The 14115-nt window shown below is 42.7% G+C and overlaps 2 protein-coding genes across 2 annotated transcripts in view; both read left to right on the top strand.

Moving 5' to 3' along the window:
• The first annotated feature begins 1011 nt into the window (after positions 1 to 1011).
• METTL16 (methyltransferase 16, RNA N6-adenosine) lies at positions 1012 to 11148 on the top strand. Its single transcript, XM_059838100.1, has 9 exons — positions 1012 to 1212; positions 1332 to 1531; positions 3826 to 3966; positions 5505 to 5620; positions 6379 to 6521; positions 7813 to 7882; positions 8715 to 8804; positions 9714 to 9887; positions 9978 to 11148. Exons 1-9 carry the CDS (start codon positions 1085 to 1087, stop codon positions 10593 to 10595), a joined length of 1680 nt encoding a protein of 559 aa, XP_059694083.1. The 5' UTR covers positions 1012 to 1084; the 3' UTR covers positions 10596 to 11148.
• Positions 11149 to 12243: 1095 nt separating this feature from the next.
• The window catches only part of POLQ (DNA polymerase theta), a 53280-nt gene continuing 51408 nt past the window's right edge, over positions 12244 to 14115 (top strand). The window contains exon 1 of the mRNA XM_059838099.1: positions 12244 to 12439. Coding sequence (XP_059694082.1) covers positions 12244 to 12439 — 196 coding nt within the window. The remainder of the gene's footprint in view (positions 12440 to 14115) is intronic.

Below are 14115 nucleotides of genomic sequence, written 5' to 3'. Positions count from 1 at the left end.
CCTTGGAAACTCTAAATACTGATCACTGTTACTATAAACATTCTAGCTTGCTAAACTATCCTGAATACCAAGCATTCTTTTGGCCCAGTTATATGTGATTTTCAGAAACATTTAACCCTGTACTAACAGCTTCATGCAGGAATTTTACAGAAATCCATGGCTATGAGGTGTTTCAGAGAATGCTGAAGATTCCTTCAAGGTAACAAAGGTGACTTGGGTGGGTAATGTATGTGAAGATGGGAGTGGACGCTCCTCATGCTGCTGCATGGACAGAGCAGCCCCCAGAGAAACACAACTTTTCATGTAATTTCATTTATTTGTCTTCCTTATTCATTGAGCATCTAAGGCTGAAGCAATGATGCCTGTATATAGAACATTTAAATTTTAACTGTATGGGGTGCAGCTCTGGTCCGGCAGCATGAGGAGAACACGGAACACTTGGAGCAGGTCCAGAGGAGGCCATGATGTTTGAAATTGATGAGAGAACTGGAGCACCTTCCATACGAGGCCAGGCTGAGGAAATCGGGTCTGTTCATCCTGGAGAAGCTCCCGCGGAGACCTCCCAGCAAGCTTCCAGTATCTGAAGGGGGCTACTGAGAAGCTGGAGAGGGACTCTTCGTCACTGTTGTGATAGGGCAAGAAGTAAATTGAAAGAGGGGAAATTTAGGCTGGGTATTAGGGAGGAATTCTTTACCGCGAGGGTGGTCAGGCACCGGGCAGCCTGCCCAGGGCGGCTGTGCGGGTAACCATGGCCACGTTCAAGGCCAGGCTGGATGGGGCTTTCAGCAACCCGATCCAGTGGGAGGTATCCCGGCCCTTGGCAGCGGGGTTGGGACTAGATAATCGTTAAAGTCCCCTCTAACCCATGACATTCCGGGATCCTATGGATCCGCGGTGGTCACTTCTCCGCCTCAGCAGGGGCACCTCCGTTGCCGCGGCTGCGGGCGCTGCTCCCCCCGCGGCCCGCCGCGCCTTGGTACGGCCCGCGGGGCCGCGGTGCGCGCCGGGAGCGGGCCCGGCCGGCGCGCGGGCGTGCGGCCGTGATCCCGCGCCGCGCCGCGCTCCCGGCACATCCCGGCCCGACATGGCCCTCAACAAGTCCATGCACGCCCGCAACCGCTACAAGGACAAGCCCCCCGACTTCGCCTACCTGGCTGGCAAGTACCCCGAGTTCCAGCAGCACGTGCAGACCACCCTGGCGGGCAGGGTGAGGTACGGCCGGGGCGGGATGGGGCGGGATGGGGCGGGATGGGGCGGGCGGGTGTCCCCTGTGTGTCCCCCTGGTGTGTCCGCCGCCGGGCACCCCTGAAAGCTCCGCGGGTGCCTTTCAGCCTGAACTTCAAGGATCCCGAGGCCGTGAGGGCTCTGACGTGCACCCTGCTGAAGGAGGATTTCGGGCTGACGATCGACATCCCCGTGGAAAGGCTCATTCCCACCGTTCCCTTGAGGCTGAACTACATCCACTGGGTGGAGGATCTCATCGGCCACCGGGATGCTGACAAGCAAACCCTGAGACGAGGCATTGACATAGGTAAAGCTAAATGTTTAAATCCTTTTTTACCATCAGCGACAGTAGCGGGTACAGTTTGTTGCGCGGGAGAACGTCAGGTTTGAGGAACAAAGAGATCTGAGGTGTGCTGGCTGTGGTGGGAGGCAGTCTGAGCTCCACAGGTGTTTCATGTGCCTGCTGGGTGGGCAGCGTTCCTCTGCACAAACACAGGAACGTCGTGACACGCAATTATGTGGCTTTTCTGGGCCTTGGACTCACTTGAGTGCAGGTTTGTGTGGTAAACCAAAACTGTGCTTCTAGAAATGCAGGCAAAAATGTCATTCTAAAGGATCTAAAAAGTGTTTCTCCTCAGTGTTCTAACTAGCCAATTGTGTTTTGCTGCTAATTTATTAATTTTGATTTTGGTTGTCTGCACCAGAGAGTTTGTGAGTTGGATAGCAGTAGTTTTAAGTGCTCCACTTTGTAACATTTTTTCCTGTTGTTATAGGTGTGTTTGTCAAGTGAATGATTTGTCCTTTTTAAATTCCAATTTTTATTTTAATTTATTTCAATGCAGTTATATATGTGAGGTGAATTGTAAAAGAGGCCAAATTAGAAACCAGGGCAAGTGCAAGTTAAGCTGTGTTTTGGTTGTAGGTGGTCAAAGATTTCTTGTTTATTGTTGAGAACAAAATGTCTTTTAAGTTGGACCAAGTATCAGCAGATGGATGATACTGTCCACTTTCAATCTGGATTACTGGGTAATATCAGGATGATATCTAGATTAGGCAGCAGATAAATGTAAACAGTAGAGGTGTGAATTTATAAAATGTACACCAATGGCCATAATTTGATTTTCATTGGAAATTAAAGAAAGGTTCCATAAGAGCTTCCACACACAAATAATAAAATTGGTATTTGGATTCCCAGTCTTTGGTTATTCTGTATGAATTATTTAAAAGGCACTAGTACATTTGAATTTAGTTCACATCTTTTATTTTGTCAGTAGAATCTTCCTTTACAGTTTCAGAGGTTTGATTTCAAAGCCTGTTTTGTGCTGAAGAAAACTCAGAATGAAATTGAGAGAAGCTGGAATTTCTTTTGTAACCTGTTTTAATGCTTGACATTAAAACTTTAAAGTTACTGAATTCCTCAAAGCTGAGGTTCAGTAATCTCTGTTGCTGTGTCAGATTTTATGTTTCTTGGCATCTGCTAACATGACTCTTTGTAACAGGATTTTTTGTTCTCCTGAAATTTACTGACTTGTATTTTTAGCTGGAGTTGTGCTGGATACCAGGTTTGCATCATCACATGTGTGTCCACAGCAGGTTTCTTCTAGTAACTTTGAAATTTCTTAGACGGTTTCTGTGCACTTGATACTAGTTTTCATTTCTGAAAATGATTTCTATGAACTTCATCACGGCAGGTGGCTGGGTGGAAGAGACAGATCCTCTTAAGTCCTTCACATACTGCAAAATCTTCAGTTTGAGTTTGCATGAGCTTTGATGTTTCAGCTTTGGGAAAGCAGGAAGTCATCCAAGAGGGACTTGACAGAAGTGCTAGAAGTAACTCCTTGCTGTTGTGTACTGACAGATGAAGTTATTGATGGTTCAATAAATTAGTGTAACAGATTCTAAATATATGTCTAAACTCTAGTTTGGTGGTGGTGGAATATCTTTCCCTTTTCTTGTATGCATTCCCTTTAATCCTAAATTTGGTTGTCACTGATAATTTGATCACCTAGGTATGCCATGATTATTTTGTGCTAGCATCTCTCTTTTTTTTACCAAGTTTTTATCTATCTGTCTCTCTTTTTGAATATCCTAATTGACACTTAGGTTTCTTTGATAGTTTTGGACATTAGAGAAAGGCAGTCTTGTGGAACAGATTTTTTTGTGGTTATTGTATGCATCAAAGTAAATTTTTTGTGATAGATGATAGGAAAGTGCAGAAGAGAGATTTATTTGTGGTAGGGTTTTTGTTTTAGTAAAGCCAGAATGTATTTGGCTTTCTTTATATAAATTAACCATTGTCATATAGAGGAAAAATAACTTAAACCAAAGCTGTTAGTTTACTAAAAATTTATTACAGATTATTAAATTATTTCTTTTATTAAAAGTGCATATTTGGCAATGGTATTTTTCAAATTGCCAAAATTAAGTTCACTGAAGAGTTGAGTTGCAGATGATCAATAATCAGAGAATAATCAGTAGATGATTAATAATAAATTTTCTTGAAGTTAGTTATTTTTGGTATAATAAGTACATAGTTAACAACTACACTGTGTATAACACCAGTACTTATTTTGCCTTTTTCATGGATTTTCACTTCTGCAGGGACAGGGGCATCCTGTATATACCCATTACTTGGAGCAACTTTGAATGGCTGGTATTTCCTTGCAACAGAAGTGGATGACATGTGCTTCAATTATGCCAAGAAGAATGTGGAACAGAATAACTTGTCTGATCTTATAAAAGGTACAATGTAATAAGGTATTTAGTAGCATATGAATGTTGTGGCATATTTTTGCCATGTTCAGTGGCATATCTGAATGTGCATTCCTTCCAAATGCATGCTCAATTATTTTTACTGGACCAGAATATTTGCTGAAGTCAGTGCATGCTTAAGCCAAAAAGCTGCCTTGTCTAGCATGGGATGTGTGGATAGAGAAATACTCTTCCTTATGAAAATCTGAAAGTTAAACTTCACCCTGGGGTGTTTTTATCTCTGTATTCCTTGTCTGTTACTGAAGTATTTCTTAGTGTTTGGGCTGTTTTTGCTGGTAGAATACCTGGAATGCTCCCCTTGGATAATTGCATGATGCTGCCACAAAGGTATATCTTGTACAGAGGGTTCCTCATCCTCACTTTTGAATGAAGTCCTGACACTGCCTGTAGCTGCAGAGGCAGTATGCCAGACTTGGTCTGGGAATCAGCTTGGAGAATTTTCTGAAGGAACTCAGTGTAGTAAAATTTTCTGTGTAGTAAAAATCACGTCCATTTATGAGTATTGATTGCAGTGTGCTAGAGATGACTGCTGGGGATATTTCTCCTCAGAGACACCTTTAGCTCGCAGGCAGTTGCGGCCAGGCACTCGGAATGGGCCCATGCGAAGTAGAAACTCAGTTTACCTCTAGTGGAAAAAGTTCAGGCAATGGTGAAGAGAAAGAGAGCAGGTTCTGCCGGAGGTTAAATCCAGAGTTTATTCCAAGGTGACACAGTTCTGAATCTCAGTACAGCTCCGACAGACCAGGACCACATGGCCTCAACGCCTTTTAAGCTCACCGGGAGGTGGGAGGGAGAGGATAGGTGAGCCACCAACCAGGTGGGAGGGGAAGGGTCTCAGGGGACAGTGACACCTGGACAGGCCAATGACTCCAGGTCTGAAAAGCATCCTTTGAACTTCTGCCAATCACACAATGCCCTTGCTGGAATGTGGAACTTGACAGACAGCAATTAGGAAGAGGGCAGGGGGGAGGCAAGGAGGAAGCAGAGCTTCACACCACAACAATGAGCTCTGAATAAAAACTTTTGGAAGCATCCATTTGAACAGCATGTCTTAATCTGTTGTCCATGTCAGTCTTGAAGATCCAGAACTTGATGTGGAGAACAATGAGAGTTTTCTGTCACTGCTGCCACTGATTTTTAGTGGTGTGGTGGTGTTTCAATACACTGGAAAAGCAGCTGGCAAAGGAACAGGCCTCATGTGAAGCTTTAGTGCCTGTAGTTGTAAGGGCTTAAAGCACATTTGTGGTTATGTTGGAGAACTTGGTATAACTCAGGTAGTCCTTGTTGTTTTAAACAGATTCATGTGGTTCTGCTGCTATGTTTAAACATACAGGCTGTTTGTGTGCTAATCCTTGACCTGAAATCTTTATTTGCATGGTGATGTTTGTTACGTCTCTTTTGTGGAAAGTATTGTATAGAAAGTATAGGTTTTATGCAATGTATAATGCATATAGCATGTTAAATCAAAGATGAAGTTCTTTACTGACCAAATTCACTTTTTGTAATAGTGGTTAAGGTACCACAGAAGACTCTTCTAATGGATGCACTGAAAGAAGAATCTGAGATCATTTATGATTTCTGCATGTGCAACCCCCCCTTTTTTGCCAACCAGTTGGAAGCTAAGGTAAGGTAACAAACTCCATGTTATACGTACTTCAGTACTCACTGGAAAGGTAGCAACAATTTAACCTCTTGGCTTGGGCAAGGTTGAGTGGAAAATCCCGCATCACCATGAATAGTATTTAAGTCTTCTCCCTCCTCAGCACCTAGCCCCTAAAGGAGTTCTGAAAACTTAACTGTTACCCCTCCTAAAGTGGAGAATGAGCTGTAGCATTCTTTCATAAGTTCTTACTGTCTTAGAAAATGAGGTTGGAAAGTAGACAGCTAGTAAAATTGAAATCAGGTGCCTGCTGCATAACAGGCACCTCTGTAGGACAGAAGAATTAGTTCCTGGAATTTTGCTTAACTGTTTTTTATTTCCTTAGTCATGTAGATCATATCATACAGGTAATGCAATATCCACTGAATATAGCCAGAAATGTATAATGCAGGGCAGTAGAAAAGAAGGTTTAAGATTTAATTAAGCACTATAGATTGTAATTGCATGGATGCACTTAACATGTCCTACATGTATTGGAACCACATATTTCATATTAGCAGAATCCTGATGTGACGAGTAGCTTACCTAGGTTTGAGATTGTGGGGAATTCACTCAGGTGTTTATTTTGAATGGATCTTTGTTATCCATGGTTCTGATGGTGGGAGGATGAGTAGAGGTGGTGGTGCTTGCTGTCCCCTAAAGATTAAGATAGGAAGCAGTGTACAAAGCAGCATAACATTTCATTAAACGTTCATGTCAACTGTTTTTGTTTTTTAATCCAGGGAGTTAATTCTCGAAATCCAGGGCGTCCCCCTCCCAGCTCTGTAAATACAGGAGGGATCACAGAAATCATGGCTGAGGGGGGAGAACTAGAATTTGTCAAAAGAATTATTCATGATAGTCTCCAACTTAAAAAGAGGTTACGGTAAGTGTTTTATTCCAGTAAAAAAAACTCAGACTAATACCTTTTATCTTCATCTTTGGCAGAAGTCATGCAATAATGTTATTTTTAGTACCTATGGTCCAGTGGTATCTACTCAGTTTGTTTGATGATACTTATACATCCAATTGTTCTTGAGTAGCAATTAGAAGTTATTGCTGGAGGTATTTAAAGGCAGAAGACAAAAAAAAGCCTTTATAAGTGACATTTGTAGCTTGCAGCAAAATTAGCACATGTACCTGATAAGAGACAGATCAGGGTTCATTCTTGAGGATTTTTGGGAGGGAAGAGGCTTTATGATATTGCTTAGTTATCTGTTGATTACCTAAAAATTTCTGTCTTTTCCTGGCTGAATTTTGGTAACTTGCAGCTTTGCTGCTAAAGGACACTGTTGTACTGAATGCTGTCTTGGGTGAGCAGAAGCTGCAATAAAAACCATAGTGAGGCCTTGTTTTGACCTTATTTTGAAAATGATGGCATGTTCTCAGTTTTCTGACTATATCATCAGGCTTTTACTCCCCCAGTGTTGGACAAAACTGTCCCTTGATAACTGGGAAATCTTAAGTTTTGTACTTCAATATTTTATATTTATGAATAAGCTTTTTTGGATCCAGTCATCAAAAAATGTGGAAGATGGGGTTGTAAAGCTCAAATAATAGTTTAGATTAAGAGTAGAGCTTCATCTAAAGTAATGTTTGGGAGATTCTGAAGATGTGGAGCTGGGTGAAAGGATAAGCTTCATTACAAGTGGGAAAATAAATTTTTCCCTTTTTTTTTTCTGATTTTTTTCCTCATGAAATATGGGTTATATGATGGTAACCTAGATAAGTGAGCACAAGTGATAGTCAGTATGTCTGCTTTTGAGCATGATTAATTGCCAATAGTTGGTTATTCCTTTTTATTCTGATTCATTCTCCAAAGAAAGTGGAGAAGTTGAAACAAATTCTTGCAAGATGTAACATCTTCCCCATAACTGAAGTCACTCTTTGAAACAAGATTGCTCATAGTTCATGTGTTGTTTATAAAATACTCCTAATGTATTTCTTAAAAGCTCAAAAATATTTTCCTGCCCAATCTATCTTTGGATCTTCTGTTCTGAATTTTGTTGTACTATGTCTTAGTCACTCTGTCGAAATGTGATATTTTTGTTGTTGTTGTTTTGGTTTTTGATCTTGTATTGTTTTTTCAGTTTCTGATCCAAGTAGTTCTTATTGATAGCTGCCATTCTCAGTTGATCTCTATGTGTAAAACACTTTTTTTAATGTGTGCTTTGCAGATGGTACAGTTGCATGTTGGGTAAGAAATGCAGTTTGGCACCACTGAAAGAAGAACTTCGAATCCAGGGGGTGAGTTTGCATAGAGACCATATATATCCTGCCTGTGTTCTATACAGAATATAGTATGCCTCAAGTATGTGAGTAATTATTGTTGAATTATTTCATGGAGTTTTTATTACAAAAAGGAACTGCAATGCCTTGTTAGGGAAACAACTGAGGTTTAACTATTGTAGATTCAAAACTGACAGATAAGTAGCAAATATTATCTCCAAAGTTTTATCTTTAGCACATGTTGGAGTGTGTCTTCAGTCTAGAAGTTTCAGGGTTCCTGCTTTAAAATAGCCTTAACAAGGCTGTAGTAAAAAATAAAAAAAAAGAAAAAAGAACAAAAAAAATTTTAGCTTTCTAGTCTTTCTAGCAATTTGGTTGATAAAAGAAATAGTAACATGATTTAAGTGGCAGTGTTGTTTTGTTTGTGTTAAATTCTGGCACCAAGTAAAATTCTCATTAAAGAGGGCTGTGCAAAGGACTTTTGGATGGCTTTCTGGAGGAAGCCTATTCTTCACTAATTCCCATACAAAGAGAGTAATTGTGAGATCTGTCTGTGTATTCAGTGGAAGGAAAGAGAATGGTGAAATGGTGAAATAAATTCCCAGAAAGATGAACTACCAAAAGCAGATGCTGAGCTAGATACAAAATATCTGATTTTCCTTCTCTGTCCTTGAAATGTTGCACCTCAGTCTTAGTAAAAGGAGAGAAATGAGAGAGGGCCCTGACACCTCTGAGCCACGTCAGAAAGAATCTCCATTTGTATAATGAGAAAATATGCTTTGTTTGGAAATGTGTGCAGTAAAACAATACTGTTTATTAATCTGAAATAATGTTTTGCTTCTTTGCATAGGTCCCTAAAGTCACTCACACAGAATTCTGCCAGGGACGCACCATGAGATGGGCACTGGCCTGGAGTTTCTATGATGATGTGCAAGTACCTGTAAGTAGCTTAATTCTGGTTTGCTTGTGATTTTCTGTGCCTCTTACTTGAGGAAGGGACTCATGAGCTATAACTACTGTGATACAAACTGTTCTTCTTCAGACTGGAATATTGGATGTGCTGGGCTGTATGGACAGTGGAATTTCTTGGATGGCTGCCAGTCTGTTAGCAGTTGTGACGTGTGATTCATGAGTGACCCTTGTTGAGGGTGGAAAAAGGAAGCCATCGTAGGAACTTTCTGTGGGTTTCAGTGAAAATAAGGGTCATTTGTAACGGACCTCAAATAGTTTAGTAGTAATAAAAATATGCTAAGTTTGGGGCTGGATTTGAATTTAAACTTCCCTCCGAGAACTCAGTTTTAATTTAACATGTGGATTCTGTTATCAAATAGGTATGACCATGTCTAACTCAGACTTGCCTACGTGAATGTAAGTGGAGCTTGTTCACCTTATGTGAATGTGAGCCAGGTGCTTTTTTGGATCTGGATGTTTGTATATTTGAATATAGGTATAGACAATAACCAATCTTAAGGAAGATTCAAGTAAACCTTCAGTGAAGTTGGATCAAAATGTGGATATTGGCAGTTGGCCTCTATTCCCAAGAGCAGCCACACTTTCTCAGCTCAGGGAGAGCTCATAGTTTAAAGGAACCAATGAAGCTTTTTGCCTAATACCTGAAGATAAACACCCTCTGTCCATCAGGCTAGCATAAAGTGCATGATCCTGTTAGCTGGTTTGAGTCTGAAACTCCTGGGGGTGAAGTGGAGCATGGGCCAAATGAATGACTGCTTAGTGCCTTATGTTACACTCTTAATCCTCGTGTCTTATGGAATGACAGTCTTCTGAGTACAAAAGTCACCCCACTAATACTGCATAGCCTTGTAATTATTTTCTTTCTTTCTTCTTCTAGTCACCTCCCTCTAAAAGAAGAAAATTAGAAAAACCACGAAAACCAATTACATTCATGGTTTTGGCTTCTACAGTCAAAGAGTTGTCTGTCAAAGCTGCAGCTATGGGCTGGGATGCTGTAGAAGCTATTGCTGTGGTTAGAGCCTGGGTGGAGAAGATTCTCACTGACCTGAAGGTACAGTATGAAGTATTAGATGTTAAAACAACATCCTAATTGAAAGTATAATTGTCAGAGGATCGTATGAAATTCTGTTTTCTGCAATAGGTTCAGCATAAACGTGTTCCATGTGGAAAAGATGAAATTAGCCTCTTTGTGACTGCCATTGAAAACTCCTGGATTCATTTGAGGAGAAAGAAACGAGAGAGAGTAAGGCAATTACGAGAACTTCCTCGAGCTTCCGAAGATATTCTGCAAGCAATGGAGGAGGAAAAGAACAGCCAGAAGAGTGTGAGCAATAACTCGGACTGTGAAAACCCCAAGGCTGAAGACTCTGAAATGGGGTTTATGGCACCTGATGAGGATGTCCAGATGACAGCAGGTGATGAGCAACCAGAGGAGTCTGCTGCCAAAGAAGAGCACAGTGATCCTGTGAAGGAAGAGGAGACAGAAGCAAAGCAGGGAGAAACATCACTTGGGAAAGGTTCTGGTGATGTGAAGGAGCAACCTTGCCCTTCAGAGGAAGCTGGCAATCTGTCAGTGGAAAAAGAGCCAGGCCCTAAAGAAATTAGTGGGGGTTTTCTCTTCAAGTGTTTAATGAACGTGAAGAAAGAAGGAAATGATGTAGTAGTAGAAATGCACTGGGTTGAAGGACAGAACAGAGACTTGATGAACCAGCTGTGCACGTACTTGCGGAACCAAATTCTTCGATTGGTTGCTAGTTAGCTCTTTTACCTACTTTGGTAAAGTAGGTCTGTCCTCAGATTTTGTAAACTATTTAACTATTTTTAATTAATTAAAAATTTCAGATAGTAAAACTTTCTTTTCCCCCTTAAAAAAAAAAAAAGAGTAGAATGAAGATAGATGTCTCCTTTAATATTTTAAAATAGCCTTTTCAAAAATGTAAGGAGGACATGAAGTGATGAGGAAGTAATAGATTTCATACTGCAGTTGTAAAACTACATGTTGAAGTGAAACATGTTTATGCTGTGAACATTTTAAATATCAGCAGTGCTTATTCTGGTCATTTCTTGCAGAATAGACATAAATATTGTTAAGTGGAAATCTTTACTGAGTTATATTTTTCAATATTTTTTCAGTACTAATACAGGAAACGGTTAGTTTGCAGTGGGAATTGTTTCCTGCAGTGAGAACCTTTAGCCGAGGATTTCTGTATGCCTCTCCTCCCTTTAATGTATCTAACTTTTGGTCAACAGAGTAGTAGCATTGATACATTCTCCTAGTGTCAATTCATTAAAATAATTGCTTTTGGGAAAAAGTGTGTTTTGTATTTATCTGGTGCTTGGGCTTTGAAACACAGAAGAGCCTGCTGTTAGCATCTGGTTCTGTAAACCTGAACAATGAAAGAAGCTTTTTGAGCTTCTTGATTTAAAGATGATTAAAATACATTGACACTTCCATTAGACCATCCTTTACACTTACTCAGATATAATTGTCTGAAATGACAGCAGTATTCTTAAAGAATTTTGCTTCCATTTAATTTTAAGATTTAATGATGGGAGTGAAAGCACATGCTCTTCTTCAAGTGCCAGAAATTTCTGCGTGTATGTGTTTGAGATGATGACCACCGGTCCTGCTTCATGTGAAGTCAGCCTCCTAAGCTGTGATCCATTTCTCTGTAGAGAGATACAGAACATGAAGAGCTTTTCTGAGTGGCGTGTGTGTGTGTGTGTGTGTGTGTGTGTGTGTGTGTGTGTGTGTATGTGTTACCCAGAACAAAGCAGTGGTGTTCAGAAGGAAATTACTGTGTGTGTTCATACTCCTGCTTTCAGTGTTCACCCTTTGCTGTCCTTATTTTTGGAAAGATCAGTATGCTTTCCCCAGTTGAAATGAAAAACAACTTAGAAAAACCTTATTTTTTGATGTAATGCTTCTTAGCATTTCCGTGGGTGATGGACAAAGACATGTATTTTTCAGGTACTGCAGAATTTTCATAGAACTGCTCCTCATATTCGCGTTACTGAGGAGAGGTAAAACCAGTTCCTAGTCTTTTAGAATCTGAAACAGCTATTTAGGTGTCAGGGACATTAGAAACTGCAAACAAAGCTGTTTGTACTCTGGGCCCTCTCCTGCAAGGTAAGCCTTGTTTTGTTGAAGCAGACCCTTCATGGAATTATCTCAGCCTTTCACCGGTACAGCACGCGTTACCGCACGCTCGGAGCGCTGCCTCGGCAAACACCGGTGTTTTTACACAGACAACCGCTACTCTGCGGTGGCTGCACGCCTCGGGCGTCCCGGGCTGCCCGGTTCCCTGCTCCCGCCCGGTTCCCTGCTCCCGCCCGGTTCCCTGCTCCCGCCCGGTTCCCTGCTCCCGAGGCCGCCCTCCCGCCGGCCGGGGCGGGGCCGGGTTTGAATGGCGCGGCGGGAAGATGGCGGCGGCACCGTTATCACCCCGAGCGGTGCCGCCGCAGCCTCGGCCGCGGCGCTCGGCGGCCGCAGCTCCCGCGCACCGGGACGGGCCGTGCCGCCCGGCCCCGCCGCTCCGCGCTGCGCTGTGCTGAGCCCCCCGCCCGGCCTCGACCTCTCCCTGCGCCGCAGCGGCTCGGCAGGTACCGGCGCGGAGAGCGCAGCCCTTCTCTCCGTTCCCCTTCGGTGGTGCAGCGCGGCGGGTCGGGACGTGCTGGGCGCGGGGAGCGGGGCTGCCCGGGGCAGCGGGGCGCTGCTGGAAGGGGCCCGGGACCCTCCGAGCCTCTCCCGGCGCGGGCGCGGGGCCCCGGCCCTGAGGGCGGCGCTGCTCGGGCCGCGCTTCGGCCCTTTCCTTCCCTCTGGAGGGCAGCGGCTCAGCCGAGGGACGGGCTTGTGTTAGCGGGGTGGTGGTGGAAGCATTTCCTGCCCCCCTCGCTGTGCAGTCGAGGAAGAAAATCAGAAAATGTGTATTCTGTGCACAGGTCTGAGATGAGGGCATGCTGTGTGTCGTGTAGCAGTGGGCCTTATTCTTGGCTTGGCCTCTAGGTGCTGCCATAATACAGCAATCGGTATCGTCCGTTCTCTTTGGTATACCAGGCTAGGTTTGTTTACCTACGTTGAAAAATCGATCAAAGAACACACGTAGAATACAGAAGAAGTATTCACAGTATATTTCTGTATGCAATATACAAGGTTTTGTATAAACATCTTGTGGCAAGGTGTCATGTCAAGTGCTCCTGCTGCCAGACAGAGCCACCTAAAGTGAGGCTTCTAGATGCCAAACATGCATTTTATCAGCTTATTGTGCTCTTGAATCAAGAGAGAAATCAAGACGTATACAGCATCGAGATTGTATAAAACATCTTAAATCAAGATATTTACAAAGCATCTTGCAGTTTCATCTCTCTTGTAATTTTTCTCTAACTTTTTAAAGCATTTACATCTCTTGGCCTCTTCTCCAGTCATGTCACATCTTCTCACTGATTATGCTCGGAAAGATACAATTTTGTCAATTTCTGCAAATGGAACGGGGCAAGGAAATGTACACAATTCCACAGTCAGCTCCCCAAAGACAATTGAGTAAGCAGCACTCTTGTGTTTAACTGGCCCTATACTCTGGAACGGTTTTCCTTCTGAGAAATCTAATACCTATAGCTTTTAACCAGCAATTTGTGTCTTCCTAATTTTGACTGTTTCAGTAATTAAAAAAAAAGTTAGTTTCGCAGGGTTACTTCTGTACATAGATCTCTAAGCCACAAGTTTCCAAACACATCCTCAGTTCTAATCTAAAGATATTCTTCAATCAGCTGAATCACCTGGTCCTTTGCTCATTCCATCTTTTACATAAAATTTGTTGGTTTGAACACTAGGGAAGAAGCTTGAGGTCCCCTCAGGTAGCGTTTTCCATGTTTCTGAATCTTAATTTTTGCCTTATTAGTGACTGTATTTGATTTGCATGGCAAGGAGGGGGGGACGACTATAAACTTCTGGTGAGAAGCCACCAGAAGCTTCCCCTATATTGGACAGAGCCAATGCAGCCAAATCCAAGAGGGACCTGCCATTGGCCAAGGCCATCAGCTATGGCAGTAGCCCCTCTGGGATAATGTATATAAGAAGGGGGGGGAAAAAGCCTGTGCAATGGCACCTGCAGCTGGAGGAGTGAGAATATATGATGGAAGCAGCCTGCAGACACCAAGGTCAGTGAAGAGTGGGAGGAGGTCCTTCAGGTGCTGGAGCAGAGATTTGTCTGCAGACCATGGTGAGGCATGCTTTCATCCACCTGTAGCCTATGGAGGTCCATGGTGGAGCAGAGATCCAT

The sequence above is a fragment of the Haemorhous mexicanus genome, chromosome 2 (assembly GCF_027477595.1).
Source record: "Haemorhous mexicanus isolate bHaeMex1 chromosome 2, bHaeMex1.pri, whole genome shotgun sequence".
NCBI lineage: Eukaryota > Metazoa > Chordata > Aves > Passeriformes > Fringillidae > Haemorhous > Haemorhous mexicanus.
This window is presented reverse-complemented; position numbering and strand designations above follow the sequence as displayed.